Source organism: Myxine glutinosa, chromosome 1, assembly GCF_964187855.1.
Source record: "Myxine glutinosa chromosome 1, kmMyxGlut1.1, whole genome shotgun sequence".
NCBI lineage: Eukaryota > Metazoa > Chordata > Myxini > Myxiniformes > Myxinidae > Myxine > Myxine glutinosa.
The window spans coordinates 323491258-323508021 of NC_136261.1; the positions used below are offsets into that span (position 1 = coordinate 323491258).

Here is a 16764-nt window from a genome sequence, read left to right on the forward strand (position 1 = left end):
TTAGATTTTGGTGAAGATCTGAATATGGATGTGGATATGAGAATTATTTAATTTATTAAGTGATTCTTCACCATTGGGAGATAGGGCCAAAAACGATACATAGCAGGATATCTCAAAAAGTTGTGGACGGATTTGGACGAGACTTGGTGGACCGGTTGGGTGTGCGACAAGGAGAAATATATTAGATTTTGGTGAAGATCTGAATATGGATGTGGATATGAGAATTATTTAATTTATTAAGTGATTCTTCACCATTGGGAGATGGGGCCAAACACGATACATAGCAGGATATCTCAAAAAGTTGTGGACGGATTTGGACGAGACTTGGTGGACCGGTTGGGTGTGCGACAAGGACAAATATATTAGATTTTGGTGAAGATCTGAATATGGATGTGGATATGAGAATTATTTAATTTATTAAGTGATTCTTCACCATTGGGAGATAGCGCCAAAAACGATACATAGCAGGATATCTCAAAAAGTTGTGGACGGATTTGGACGAGACTTGGTGGACCGGTTGGGTGTGCGACAAGGAGAAATATATTAGATTTTGGTGGAGATCTGAAGATGGATTTGGATATGAGAATTATTTAATTTATTAAGTGATTCTTCACCATTGGGAGATAGGGCCAAAAACGATACATAGCAGGATATCTCAAAAAGTTATCGATGGATTTGGACGAAACTTGTTGGACCGGTTGTGTGCGTGACAAGGAAGAATCGATTCCATTTTGGTGAAGATGTGAACATGGATTCGGATATGAGAATTATTTAAGCGATTCTTCACCATTGAGTGATATGGCCAACCAGGCGGAGGTATGCTCTCTACTGATTGCCGTTCTAGTTTAAGTTGTTTTTTTGAGCCTCCAGTGAATGGTTTTACTTTTTGCTTCGATTGGTGCATCGGCATTTCTGTAGAAATGGAAACGGACTTGCTATGTACTTGCTGCGTGTGATGCGCTGCCTGTATTGCCATTGTGAGCGCAGAAAGAAAGGGCGGCCACGAAAAAGCATAATTTACCGTGTTTTCGTCTGCATGTCAGGGGCGTAGGGGTGGCGGATAGATTAGGGGGCGCAAGGGAACGGGGGGATCCCTCCGCCTGGCGACGCCTCCGCTCACATTCCGAGAGCAACGCGCGTAATCGGCGCGAATCCCCGCGCGAGTCCCAGCGCGTCCCGTGCTGCGCGCGTGTGGCATCACCTGCCTGTCAACGCCGGACGTGATAATCTCGAACAAGAAGCGTTATGTTCTTTTGTGGCCTCCTCGGGAGCATGTTCAGGTTATTTAAAGAGGATGGGGGCCGAATGGAGTGCAAATGAGTTTTCATTCGCTTCCGTTAACTGGAGACTGTAACTACACAAACTTCGCAAGCGCACCATTGCTTATGAAATCAGCTTTTCGTCCTGTTTACTCAAGGGCTCTGATGAAAGTTCAACATAATTTTTGCAAATCGCCTCTTGGCTTGTGAAAGATTATGAGCGTGTGAGAGCCCCGCGGTTAACCACAGTGAACGAACGAAGCAGACGCGCACCCCAAAGCGACCGAGTGTATATATGCGAGCTGCACATCCCGTGGGATGGACCCACGTATTCGCTCTTTGCATGTGAACACTGATGGATGAACCCGGGGGTTCAAATCCGTGATGGATTAGGAGGCGTTCTGGCCCGCGCACTCCGACGCGGCGCCTCCGTGATGTCTCTCCCATCCTTTTGTGACATCTGGGGCAGACGTGTTTACTTGGAATTTTTTTCAACAATCGTAACGCATGGCCACCCACATTCCTTTTTGGTGTTTAACTATACTAGCATGGGCGCTCCCGCGGGAGTGCCCATCTCAGCCCACCTTCAGTGGTCAATTTAAAGTGGTGGTATAGTGATATGTTTTTTGGGACACACTGTGCACTTGAAAATTATTTTGTGACATACTATGACCATACTTTGCCTGGCTGGACCACACTGTAAAGTTTTTGTGATTTAAAACGCCAAGTGATCAATTTAGAACTTTTCGTCATACATAGTGTCCTCATAAAGTTTTCACACCCCTGAACGTTTTTCACATTTTGTTATGTTAAAACCTGAATTTAAAATGGATTAGATTGAGTTTTTCTGTCACTGATATACACAAAATACCCCATAATGTCAAAGTGGAATTTTTAAAATTTTTTTTTGAAATGTTTACAAACTAACTGAAAATGAAATACAGAAATATCTAATTTACATAATTATTCAACCCCCTGAGTCAACACTTCATAGAAGCGCCTTTTGCTGCGATTACAGCTTCTAGTCTTCTTGGGTATGTTTGCTTTAGCTTTGTATATCTGGATATGGGGAGTTTCTCCCATTCTTCCTTGCAGATTTGCTCAATTTCTGTCAAGTTGGATGGGGAGCGTCGGTGAACAGCAATCTTCAAGTCTTTCCACAGATTCTCAATAGGATTCAGGTCTGGGCTTTGGCTGGGCCACTCAAGGACTTTCACGTTCTTGTTCTGAAGCCATTCCAGTTTCGCTTTGGCTGTATGCTTGGTGTCATTGTCCAGTTGGAACGTAAATCTTCATGGCAGTCTTAGGTCTTTTGCACTCTGAAGGAGGTTCTCCTCGAGTATTTTCCTGTATTTGGCTCCGTTCATTGTTCCCTCTATCCTTTCAAGTCTTCCAGTCCCTGCTGCTGAAAAGCACCCCCATAGCATGATGCTGTCACCACCATGCTTCATGGTAAGGATGTTGTTAGATGGATGATGAGCTGTGATCGGTTTCCACCAGCTGTGGCACTTTGCATTCAGGCCAAAGAGTTCAATTTTCGTCTCAACAGACCGCAGGATCATTTGACTCGTGCTCTCAGAGTCTTTCACGAGCCTTTTTGCAAACTCCAGACATGCTGTCATGTGCCATGGAATGGCTTAAGGAATGGCTTCCGTCTGGCCATTCTCCCATAAAGCCTAGATTTGTGAAGTGCTGCAGAGACTGTTGGCCTTCCAGCAGGTTCTCCCATCTCAGCCAAGGAACTCTGTAGTTCTGTCGGAGTGGTCATTGGGTTCTTGGTCACATCCCTGACCAAGGTCCTTCTTGCCCCATTGCTCACTTTGGTCAGACGGCCAGCTTTAGGAAGTCTGGGTCATTGCATATTCTTTCCATTTGCTAATGATGTAACTCACTGTGCTCTTGGGTACTTTCAACATTCTAGAAATTGTTTTATACCCTTCCCCAGATCAATGCCTCCTCACAATTCTATCTACGGACAGTTTATTGGACTGGTAGAGTTTCTGCTCTGACGTGCATTGTCAACTGTGGGATCTTATCTAGAAATGTGTGTTTCTTTTTAAATCACGTCCGATCAATGGAACTAAACACATGTGGACTCCAATCAAGTTGTAGAGACACCTGAAGGACGATCAAAGGAAATTGGATGCTCCTGAGCTGAATTTAGAGTGTTCATAACAAAGAGGTTTAATACTTATTGACTCAAGACATTTCAGCTTTTCATTTTTTATTATTTTGTTTAAAAAATTCCCCCCAAAAAAATTCCACTTTGACATTATGGGATATTACGTGTAGATCAGAGACAAAACAAATGTCAATTTAATTCATTTTTAATTCAGGCTGTAGCACAACAAAATGTGAAAAAGTCAAGTGGTGTGAAAACTTTATGAAGACACTGTGTATGTATATATAGGTGTATGTATGTATGTGTATATATATATATATATATATATATATTGCATTCAGAAAGTATTCAGACCCCTTCACTTTTTTCACGAAATGAAAGTGCCTTTCCAAATCATGTCCAATCAATTGAATTTACCACAGGTGGACTCCAATCAAGGTGTAGAAACATCTCAAAGATGATCAAGAGAAATGGGAGGCATCTGAGCTAAATTTCAAGGGTCATAGCAAAGGGTATGAATACTTATGTCAATGTGATATTTCAGTTTTTTCTTTTTAATAAATTTGCAAAACTTTCTAAAATCCTGTTTTCTCTTTGTCATTTTGGGGGTATTGAGTGTAGATTGAGGAGGGAAAAAATGAATTTAAACGATTTCAGCATAAGGCTGCAACATAACAAAATGTGAAAAAGTGAAGGGGTCTGAATACTTTCTGAATGCACTGTGTATATATCTATCTATCTATATATATATATATATATAATTTTGAAAAATGCAATTTGACAGACATTTAAGAGCCGGAATATGGTTAAAGTTAAGGGATCGTTTAAGGAGTATGGAAGATGTGCGATGAGTATGATGAGTCGTAGGAAGGAGGTGAAGTGGGTATAGACGTGGGTGCAATGTAGGTGGATGTACATTGGATAACTGGTCGGCAAGCGGCGGGAAGGAAGTCTTGGGAGTGGAAATGCAGGAGACGTTGTTTACAGTGTTCAGTTTTCCGACCGTGAGCGCACGTTTTGAGTCACTATGTTTACGAAACAGCTTTGCCTCAATCTGTTCCGGCCATTAACCTCCATCGGGTGCCAGATCATTCTTCGCTCGATATACTTTTGAGAGAATGAGTGTTTCACTAACTTGGATGTATTTGATTCTTTATGACCCAGACAGCAATGCAAGGAATCATCTGTGCTAAAGCAGCAGTACATGCGTAGCCCATTGATACACACACGCACACACAGACACTTTGCTGAAAAGACAATGTAGCGCACACCTGAGCTGAAAAAAAAATGCAATGGTGCATTTGAGGGTAGTCCAAATTTTCAGATCAACACACCATCTCTCAAATATGAGTGTAGACCAAAATTTGTTTTTCCTTTTGAAAAAGTTTCAGAGCCAGAAACATGGCCTCTGGTCCAATGTTATGAGGAAATATACACTGGGAAAAATGCCTGCCACTAGCTGGAAACTACCTTCAGGAGGTCCAATATCTTTTCGAAAGGATCATTCCCTCTTGATCAGGGAGAAACGGGTGCGTGTCGTTGGTTGTTATCTCCATATGCCGGTTTCAGAAGGTGGAACGGAGTCCTCCCAGGTCTCGAAGTATCCACCTCCATTTCAGTAAGGGATCATGATTCATGGACCAGTTTGTGAAGTTTTCATGTTCTCAAAGTTTTGTTCCAAGGGCTCTTTTGAGGATCGTCAACGAGCCCCAGGCAGCTTCCAACTGCAGTTTGTAGGAATATTCCCATCAGTGTGGGTGTGTGTGTGTTTGCATGTGTGTGTATTAGTTACTGTTGTGGACAAAAATATTGGCACCCTTGCACTTTTTTTCAAATAATGCACCATTTCTTTCAAAAAATTGTTGAAATTTAAAAATATTTTGGTGTCCACATATGTATTTCTTTGGTTTGCATTGCATCAAAACAAAAAAGCTGAAAGAATTACTAAATCTTAGCTTATTCCACACAGAAATCCTAAAATGGCCCGGACAATATTATTCACACCTTTTAGAAGTTGTTTGAGAGAATTAGATTTCAAGCAGGTGATTCTCCTTTACTTTGGAATTGAACTCACCTATGGTGAGTTGCATGTGCCTGCAATATAAAAATCATTCATTCAACCAGTTTGAATAGAGAAAAGGACTCATTCTGCTGTTTTATGTCACTGTGTGTACCACAATGAGCATGGAGAAAAGAAAGAAATCCAGAGAATTGTCTGAGAAGGTCAGACACAAGATTGTAGCCAAGCATGGACAATCTCAAGGCTACAAGTTCATCTCCAGAGAGCTTTAGGTTCCTGAAGTCCACCATACGAAATGTTATCAGGAAGTTTAAGGACCATGGCACTGTAGCCAACCTCCCTGGATGTGGCCGCCAGGGAAAACTTGATCGAAGATTGCAGCGAAGGATTGTTCGAATGATGGAGAAAACACCTCGATGAACTGCTAAACAGATTCAAGCTGACCTCGAGACACAAGGTACGACAGTTTCAACTCACACCATCCATCACCAACTCAATGATAGGGTTCTGTGGTAGAACCCCACTGCTGAGAGAGAGAGAGACATAAGAAAGCCCGACTGGTGTTTGCCAAAACACACCTGAACAAGCCAAAATCCTTCTGGGAGAATGTCCTGTGGACAGATGAGACCAAATTAGAGCTTTTTGGTGAAGCACATCATCTCTATGTTTAAAGAAAACAAAATGAAGCCTTCAAAGAAAAGAACACCTTCCCTACAGTCAAACATGGAGGAGGTTCAGTGATGTTTTGGGGTTGCTGTGCTGCCTCTGGTACTGGGTGCCTGGAATGTGTGCACGGCATCATGAAATCACGAGCTTACCAAGGCATTTTGGAGCGTAATGTTCAACCCAGTGTCAGATAGCTGGGTCTCCATCGAAGGTCATGGGTCTTGCAGCAGGACAATGACCCCAAACACACTTCAAAAGCATCCAGGAATGGTTCAAGACAAAACGCTGAACTGTTCTGAAATGGCCAGAAATGAGTCCAGATCTAAATCCCATTGAACACCTGTGGGGAGATCTGAAAACAGCAGTTGGGAGAAGGAATCCTTCAAATCTGGGAGACCTGGAGCAGCTTGCACAAGTAGAGTGGGCCAAACTGTCAGTAGAGAGGTGTAGGAAGCTTATCCATGGCTATAGGAAGCGCTGATTACAGTTATTTTGTCCAAAGGTTGTGCTACCAAATATTAAGTCTCGGGTGTCAATAATTTTGTCAATGTCATTTCTTTTTATTTTCTGATTTAAAAGGATATATTAAGTTCTGTATCAAAAACAAAGGTTCTGTAATATTAACAGTGAAATAAAGAATTGTGGAGACCAAATACTTTTGTCAATTTCAACTTATTTTTCGAGAAAATTGTGAGTTATTGGAAAAAAGTGCAAGGGTGCCAATATTTTTGGCCACGTCTGTATGTACACACATGCAAACATTATTAATATGAGGCTTAAAGTTGCTGTGATGGTGTGGTTTCCCACAGCACGAAGGAAACTTTCCCCACTACATCAGCAAGAAGTGTCAGGAAGAGCAAGACCACGCCGCATGCTCGCTCGGCATCCACTTCCGGGCACCCAATGCCATGGTGACCGGAACTTCTCCCTAGTTCGGCTATGAACTTCCTGGAACACGGCAGCTGGAGAGCGCTGTGTGCGCTGAGCCTGTGCCTTGTTTTGCTGATCTCCTCAATCTTGACCTCCCCTGTCGACTATCTCCACAATCGGCCTGCCGAGGGGGCTCTGTCCAAAGCTGTAGCAGTTCCGCTTGCACCACAAAACTCAATTGCTTCTGGTGAGGTGCTTGGTCTATTCCTTCCCTTGTATGTTAAATCAAACCCTCTTTATAACTTGGTACTTGCACAGTAACCACGCAGCCCACAAACCTTGATAAACAGCACATGAGTAATGTGCATACAGGAATGTCGGCTTCCACCATCTTATGTTTATTGAGCAAGGTGTGTTTATCAATTTCAGTTTATGTAAGTTTGTCCAATGTTTTGTTTATGAAATTCCTCAATGACTAGAGGGAGCAGAGCACCCTTGACCCTCGGATGAAAAGAATAGGGAGAAATGGAAATGCAGTAAAATTCCACCTTTCTTAAATTGTTTAACTCAACTACACCGATCAATACCAGTTTTTCATTCTACCACAATCTCTCCCCCACCATGTTCAATTGAATCTCTCAAGCATCCCAACTCCCCCCACATACATTGTTGTTACTTTATTCCCTATCTGCCTAACGGATTCCATCCCATTTATTTTTAGTCATAAGCTATTCCTTTTTAACTTTAACGCTCAACATTTTTACGTCATCTTTTCCTACCCCAGTACCACCAATGGATAAACCTCATGGCTCAGCGGCAACACCACGGGCTGTGGCAAGGTCACGACATTCCCGGCAGCGTCCTCGAGGCAAGCTCGGTCGGACTCGTAGGAAAAGGAGACGACATATCCTGAAGAGCCCTTTCTGCAAGCTGCAGCAGCGAATGGTGGCCGTCCGTGATCTCGGCCTGGGTTATGACTCAGACGAAGTGATAGACTTTGGTTTTTGCAGTGGAACATGCGAGGATCGTCGTATAACATACGACATCGTAATCTCGCATCTCGCAAAGAACGATGCAGCAGGGATTAGTCGAGCAAGAGAAAGCAACCCATGCTGCAGACCAAAATCTTTTGTGAACTCTGCTTTTCTGGACAACAACAACGACTACCACAGCATCCAGGTGTCAGCTGCAACTTGTGTCTGCATGATTTGATGTGTTAGCTGATTGGATAAGGGTACACTTCTTTCAGCACCTGTCCCCTATTGTGACCTTATTTGAAATACTCATTACGAGGTGTTTTTTAGGGACCTATCTTTCTATTAAATTATTGATAAAAGAATGCTGGTTAGTTGCTAGAATAGGTGTGCAGATGAGGAGTGTTGGGGTTAGATGAGTGGTGGGAAAATTGGGTGGTGGAGTGGGTTGGGAAGGTTGGGACATTCAGTTGATGAACACACGCCTTTTGTGGACACCATCTCCACATCCAGCAATACGATCATCTTGGGAAGCTAAGTTTTTAGTAACTCGGCAGTTCCTTGGCTAGACATCGTCTACAGGAACTACGTATCACGTCCGCACATCCATAAACTTCAATATCTGGTTGAAGCAGCCTTTGCACCCCTCCTTCGAACAGTTGTACATATACATTCAGAGACGTCGAGGCGACTTATTTTATTCTTTTCTCCTATTTTTATACCTCGTATTTTTCCCAAAGATTTGCTTGGGGGTGTTTCGAGCACAGAGACAGAGAGAGCCACAGATGGCTCTGCTCCGCGAGCTAATGACCCGTCGGTCATACAAACATGTGTAGCATTATGACGCGACAAACGGGCAGCAGATTCCGAAGGAGCATGATGTGGAGAAGCCACTGTGCTTGCCTCCATGCAGTCTCCAGTGCTGCAAACGATTTGTTTCCAATTTATTTTTTTATGTTTAAGGTTATGTACACTGGCAAAAACCACTCAACCACACAGTACAAAAGTAGTCATGCAAGCAATAAGTCAATTTAAATGATTTTTTTTTCATTTGATATTTGTTCCGCACGATTTGTGTGCAAAACTATTTTATTCCTAGTTCATGGAACTTTGTGCAAAAGCGAAAATATGAGTCAGAAAGTTGGATAGAAAAGCACAACCATATGTCACTTTGCATGCACGTACGGGTGCCTCAATGAGGGATTCCAACGGCTCGGCACGCCACATTTCACCCGTGACCTGAACCCCAATTAGTACACAATCCAAGTGCGCACCAAACATTAGGGTGGCCGCCAATATGCGGTCGCAGAGAATCGCTCTTTGACGTTATGCGCCTCTGCGTCCAAAGTAAACAGTATATCAAACGAGACCAGCAGACATAATTGTCTCCGTGTGAGGATAGAGGGTCTGTTTCGTGAGTCTGAACTGTTGCATCTTTAGTGCTCGATGGAGGGTAACATCGTTACCCTCTCAAAAAGCCAGTCTCACTGGAGCATCCTGATCACTGATGCTTTCAAGTTCTGACATCACTCAGTTTGATGAGGCGTCCAACTAACGAGAGGGACGTGCGAGATTACATCCAGAAGTATCTGATTTTTCAACACGATGCGTCGACCTTATGAACCTCCAACCTCAAATACGATTATTCTGTGATGAAACAAAGGGTACCTACTTTTTTTTTAATTTGCCACCAGTGTGTCGCATATTGCTACCATTGTTATCGCCACTTCCTACGCCTCCCGAGCAATGTAATAAATATTTAATATCCTAACTTATTTGATTATTTATTTATTAAAATGTATATTCTGATTTTTTTGAAAAAATGCATTTTTATTTTCTTATCTAAGGTCTGTTTTACACCAAAGTTTGTTCCATTTTAATTCCTCTTGTACCGCACTATATGAGCATCATGATGGACTTGCAGAAGATCTCCGGTATACTAAGTCCAGTGATTTCCTAAAACTGCTAACAAAAACACTGCGGTTTCACGAGCAACTTCATTCATTCTTGTGTTTCTTTTTGTTCTTCTGTTTGTAAAGTGTGACCTCATATTTCTTTCATATTGTCTCAGCTTCTTGATCAATCCAATGGCTAGCAACAGTAAATATATACTCGTAATCCGAGACAGCACATTTCCTCATGTTGGCGGTAATTGAAGGTCTTATAGGTTCGAATCTTTCCACTTTGGGACCAAGAGCGAGGCAAGCAGCTACTTCATCACCATCCTGCTGCAGATTGGCGAACACAGAGGGCAACTAGCGATTGCGTGCCAGCAGCCTCTTTGGCTGTGAGGTTCCTTGACATGGCGCCGATTCTATCCAGCGGTGTGGTTCATGCCGGTTGGCAATCAGCCAAGGTTATCCCTCTTTGAGCACATTCAAACACCAACAAGAGCCCTTGAGCCGCAATTCCAGCTCCCTTCTTCCATACTTCCTTTAGCGGTGTCTCCTCAACATTTAACACACCGCCCTTCCACGATCTCGAGCCAAATGCCTCGCGATACTCTAAAGAGAGACCCTCTGTGTGACTCAGTTTTGTACCTGAATTGTTTACATTAAAACTATTCGAATCCATTCCGAATGGAAATGCCCATGGTTTCCTTGTGGCTGTATTTATTTATTATAATACGAGCACTGGTACGGTTCACCGGAGGACCTGGGTTCGATTCCCGGTCTGGCCACGTAATTTTCCCCACATATATCAGTTGGTTAGTATATAAAACCACCTTTAGAGGCCATTTTCCCCCGCAAGCAGGGGTTGGCCTTTTTCGGGAACCGTGGTTGTTGTTGGTTTTTGGTCCCCTTTTTGAAGTAATGTTTTACGGCCGGATGCCCTTCCTGACGCCAACCCTTTTTGCCGCCTTTAACGACAAACAGGGAATTACCAGTGAACTGGTACTCAATTTGCCGACCTCGGAAGGATGACAGGCTGAGTCAACCCCCCTGGCGTTAATTCAGCGATCGACCGGGATTCGAACCCAGGATCCTAGGTATCCTAAGCCGGCTATCCTAAGCCGGCACCCTAGCCGCTAGCCCAACACCAGGGTTAGTATAATAACCATAATTATTATTTCTATCATCATCATTATTAGTAGTATTTATACTATTATCATTAGCCCATCCCCTGCACAGCAGGTTTGGTTACAGGTTTTGTAATCACTTCTGTGTGTCTGTCTGTCTGTGTGTCTGTATGTGTCTGTCTGAGCCGTAACTTTTTACCATTTGAGCTGTTATCAAATTTTCACCAAACCTTTATTATGATATTATAAGGCAAATAAATATTTTTGTAATATGGAGAAGATAAATTAATAATATGGGGAGGATAAATTTATAATTTTGTCAAAAGGTCAAACGGTTAACGGTCACCATCACCTAAAATCACCAATTTTCATACAATTGACCTGAAATTTCAATTTACCATTTGAGTTTTGTCATCAAATTTTCAACAAAGCTTTATGAGAATATGGATATGGAAAATTAATAATCTGGCCAAAAGGTCAAAGGTCAGCGTCACATAAAATCGACAATTTTCATCCGATTGACCTGAAATTTTAATAATTTGCATATTGGGTCGCTGAATTGGTTCGCCAATCAAAAGCAACAAGCCGATTGTTTTTTTGGATCAAAAGGTCAAAGTTCAAGGTTGTGTAAAATCACCAATTTTCACCCGATTGACCTGAAATTTAAAGAATTTGCATATTGGGTCACTGAATTTGTTCACTAATTAAAAGGTAGGAGTCGATTGTTTTTTTTTTAGCTCAAAAGGTGAAAGGTCAAGGTTACATAAAATCAACAATTTTCATTTTGTATTAAAAAAAAAAAAACTTTTGTTATTTTGAGCATACGGAAGAAGAAGACGTCCGATTACCAACAGATGCACGGACTGGCTTTGCATTTTCAGATGCCTTCTAGTTACCCTCGCCGGAGGAGAGGGTATTGCATTTGAGTCCGTTTGTTTGTCTGTTTGTCTGCACAGAATAAATATGATTTTCTCTGCAACCGTTGGTCACATTGACAGGAAATTTTCACCCCAGGTGCATCTCTTCCTGTATAATCTTTTAATGATAATTATGACATCATAGGCCACTTGGTATGGGCGCCATCTTGGCAAAAAACGAAAAACTTTGCATCTCTACATCTCCGAAAGCACCGCATAGAAAAAACTTGTGACACGGCCCATTGTAAAGAGCTCTTCATGGGGAATAAAATAAGTTAATGATGATGTCATAGGTGCCTCCATTATAACGTCATAATTCGACAAGTACAAAACTTCATCCGATCAAGATGAGATTTCTTGTGTCATCTGGGGATAAATTGGTGGAGAAAAAAAAAAAGATGACGTCATCAGTCACCTGGTTCGGCCGCCATATTTGTTTTAACACAAAAGCCATACAAACACGTCCTGGCGAGGGTCTGCAATCTCTGATTGCTCTTTCTTGTTATTGTTGTATTCGGCCTATCAATGGGATACAAAACATAAAAAGTGTTCAGCCTGGCGGAGGTGTGTTCTCCACCAAGTGCTATTCTTATTGTTACATCAAATGCCCCAACCAGCGACCTTTGTGTGTGTGTGTGCCCGCATCATTTCACCAAACCGAGCATTTCAATTGCTGGAGAAACATCACCTGCACTGAAAAAAGTACCTGTTTTTGCAAGTACTGTATTTTATTATTAAAGAGAAACAATGTGTTGAAAGCAGGCTTAGATGAGTACAGTACTGATAACATTACTATCATTGGTACACATATAATTTTTATCTTCAGTTATATTTACTGTAGCCTCCTAGGTTTGTGCAACCACTTTCAGCTGTTATTATTGTTATGTCAGGATAGTGACTCTCGACATGAAATTACAATGAAGAAGGACCAAATCAAGAAGCAACCTGCAGAGAGTAAATATAATGCCTTACCCCATGCAGTCTTGAGAAAAATGACATGGGAAGGTATTTTCAACTGTTGCTTTGCGTTTCAGAGCACAATCTTTGTTCGTTTTGTTTGTGAATCCCACATAACAGGCATGATGATAACAACACAGCACAATGCACCGCCATACTTGTCAGAATGCAGAATCTCAAACAGTTAATCTGCCCTCAGGGCATGACTGTGAATGTTTTTCTCATAGTTACTCTGCCCTCAGGGCATGAATATTTTTCCAAGTACAGCTAAACGGAAGGTTTTTGAAAGTGACAAAAAGGTGATTTGTGTTCTACAGTATTCAAGTATATAATTCAATTGAAAGAAAGTAAAGATTGTAGAAACACATTTCGAAAGTTTACTGCTGTTGATGCAGCATCTTTTACACCACCTTATTTAACACGTTACATTAGTTATTCATGCCTGTTGTTTGTGTCCTTTATGTCGCACTTAAAAACAATAAGCTTCCTTTCTGGAACGATTTTAAATTTTGTTTGACTGCCAGACAGACAGACAGTAAAAACTATTATCCAACTCCTCTGCGCATGTGCGATTGGGTCTAATTCAGAGGCAAGGTACAATAAAATGGCAGGTTTGTTTTCCGAATCATGTTCTGATATAAAAAATATAAAATATTCAATTGAAATCTAGTTGTTTGTCCATTATCAACTGATGTTTGTTGACAGACAGACAGACGTGAACCAATATTGCTTAACCCTGATTCTTGCTTTGTGTGTGCGGGGGTAATGAATACGGTTGTTGCCACGTCTGTTCTCGTCCTTACCATTCAACCTCATTTGTACATTTAGACAGAATCACACATTTACATCAGGTGTGATAAAGACAGAAAAAGTTGACTCCAATTTCAAAATTGAGAATTTCTTTCACTTCACACTCATTTATATAAAATGTTCCATGAAGCAGTAAATACAAAGTTGTGAATTATCCAGCAATCTTTTTCAATTACCTTCCAGCCTTCTAGTCTGGATTAGACTTAAAATGTTGGATGGATGTTTCACAAGCATAGTGTTCATTCAATGAGTACGCCGTCCCTCGGATGGAAGTTAAACCAGGCGTCCCATTTGCTGGCATTAGTTGTTAGAAGTGAAAGATCCCACGGTGTCTTTAGGCAGAGAGTACTCGAGTTATCCCAGGCACCTTGAACACATTCCAAATTCCTCCCCTGACTTTCGTAACGCAACTCTCACTTGGAAAGCATGGGGAGTATGCAAAATACCTGCCAATTGTTCATTGAGGGACACTTTTATCTTGCAATGCACCGAGATGGGCTGGAAAAAAAAGAAGTTATCAAAGAACATTTTGTAGTTGGGAGAATCCATATCCGTAAAAACATTTGGGAAATGCAACAGCATGACCAACTCAACCGGTTGCACGACAGTGTCAATCTTTCCCCATTCTCTTCTCGAACACGTATGACCTATGTTAGTCCATCGTGAAGGCCCCTCTGTAGTTGAACCAGTTGACTTTCTGAGCTTTAGTCTCTTTATCAAAACGATTGGTTATGCTTTTCCATTTTCTACTCCGAGGTATTTAATTTTTTGTGAATTGCCGAAACAAGGTTCAAGTCAATGTTCAAGTTAAAACAAGGTTCAAATCTCTTAAGAAAAGCTTCAATATTTTAAACCATGATAGGTACATTTTTTTAGACCAAGTAAGTGTTAAGTTTGGATATCAATCAAAAATGATCAGCATAGGTGTTAAAGCCTAAGTGTTTTCAAACAACTCGATCTCTGACCAACAGTTTAGATTTTGTCCTGGTCACTCAACTCTGGACATGTTTCTACTCTGATCACAGCAATGACTGGATTTATATATGTTTATATTTTGTATACAAAGTCGAGGCTCGTGTAAGAGCTAACACATTAAACACGAAAACATAAACTGACACATAAAACATGCAATGAAGGGAACGGGAGACAAAAGGGAGAGAGCGGGAATCACACAAGCACAACAACAGTAGAGAACAGGGACGTCAGTAGATCTGTGGAAGGGAGAGGGCTGGGGGAAGGCGGTGGGGGGGGGGGGGGGGAGGGGTTAGGGAAGGGGATACACGGTATAAAACAACTGGATACTACTAGAAATTTCAGGAAAAGAGTCGGAGATCGAAAGAGGTGGATTTGGATTTGTGTTAATGGGGGTAGCGAGACAACACGTCTTTGCATGGGCGGGGGAGGGAGAAGGAAATTATTATGATGTTAATTATTTTTATTTTTTTAAGACAATAAAACAAAGGGTAAGAGGTTTGGGAGAAGTAGGGGTGAAAAAAGAAAAGAAACAAAGGCAAACAGCGAAGGAACGAACGCGAATAAACAAAAGAAACTGGGCTGGCCTCGAGGGAACCAGGCCCCAAACACATACATACGAACAAACCGTCTTTTTCACACAAATTTACACGAATTACAAAACAAGTTCGAGCTAGAAACACACAGTAAACACATACACAGCAAAAGAAACAGTAGAAATTCGACAAAAACGGTTGGGAGAAAACTTATCTTTGAACGTGGAGCTCGGGCGGAACACAACCTCACCCGAGGAACCGGAAGCGGAGCCTCAATCTCAATCAATAGGCCAGGAGCATCTCCCTGGATATATCTTGGGCATTCAATACAGTTTGGCATTCTGCATTGCTTGTCAAGCTTTCTTACAGTCAAATTGTTACCAATAATGGAACCCTCTTGTCCCCTCTCCCAGTGGATGCTGGAGTCCCCCAAGGCAGTATTTTGGGCCCAATATTTTACCTCATCTACATTAATGACCTCTCCAAAGCTCTTGAAAACACTCTATTCATTTTTGCAGATGATTGTGTCATACAGTACCTGCATCCCTCTGCTAGGTAGACAGCAGTTGCATCTATCCCCACTGATCTGAATTTTATTCAATTCTGGTCTGATAAATGGAACATATCCTGGAAAATCCCACAGCCTTAATTTATTGCTTCGGAATAATCGTCAAACGAACCCACCTACCTATTACTTTGGTCATTCACCAGAAGAGTGTTGGCTTAGAGGTTAGGGTGCCGGCTTGGGATCCGAGGAACCTGGGTTAGAATCCCGGTCGATCGCTGAATTAACGCCAGGGGGGTTTACTCAGCCTGTCATCTTTCCGAAGTCGACAAATTGAGTACCAGTTCACTGGTAATTCCTTGTGTGTCACAAGGGGTGACTAACAGGGTTGGCGGCAGGAAGGGCATCTGACCGTAAAACATTGCTTCAAAAAGGGGACCACAGTGCCCCAAAAAAGGCCAACCCCCACTCTGTGGGGGAAAAATGGCCTCTAAAGGTGGTTCTATTCACTAGAAGAGGTTCAGTCTCTTCAACCTGTAGTCCTCAACATAATCCATGGCCGTTCCTGGGCTTATCAGAAAGCAAAGCTGGCCTCCAAAGCCAGCCGCAGATTGGGGACGATCCTTCGAGCCAAAACCTTCCTTGTAAAATCAGAGCTAATCATAATCTATGTAGTCTAAGTTCATATCTCAATGGAGGTACTGCTCTCTGCTATGAGCTGGTGCTCCAGCATCCCATCTGTCTCTCGTAGAATCTATAAAGCTCACAAAATGATTGCAGATATCTCCCATGACGAGGCCAAAGCACAAGGTTTGTAGCTGTCATATTGAAGCGGGTCAGTCTCTCTGCTTTCTCGATTATTCTCCAACATTTCTCCCTCCACTCTTTCAGTTCTCCGAATCTGCTGAGCTATTCTGTCTCACCCTTCCCTCCACGGCTTCAAGCAGCCAGTGCATCGTCATCTTGTGACATCTCCCATCCTGGTCCATGATCTTTATTACCACCATTAACCATTCGCAGCCCCACACTCTTGCTGATTTCAGTCTTCCCCCCCTCCCCCCCCCCCCCTTGTGTGTCTGTGTCTGTCTCTCTGTGTCTCTCTGTGTCTCTCTGTGTCTCTCTCTCTGTGTCTGTCTC

At 42.2% G+C, this 16764-nt stretch overlaps 1 protein-coding gene across 2 annotated transcripts in view; it reads left to right on the forward strand.

Moving 5' to 3' along the window:
- The window catches only part of NUP155 (nucleoporin 155), a 387607-nt gene that overhangs the window by 2764 nt on the left and 368079 nt on the right, over positions 1 to 16764 (forward strand). For both annotated transcript variants that reach the window (XM_078769705.1, XM_078769706.1), the window contains exons 3-4: positions 6877 to 7184; positions 7722 to 8116. In XM_078769705.1, coding sequence (XP_078625831.1) covers positions 7007 to 7184; positions 7722 to 8116 — 573 coding nt within the window. In that variant the 5' untranslated portion in view covers positions 6877 to 7006. The remainder of the gene's footprint in view (positions 1 to 6876; positions 7185 to 7721; positions 8117 to 16764) is intronic.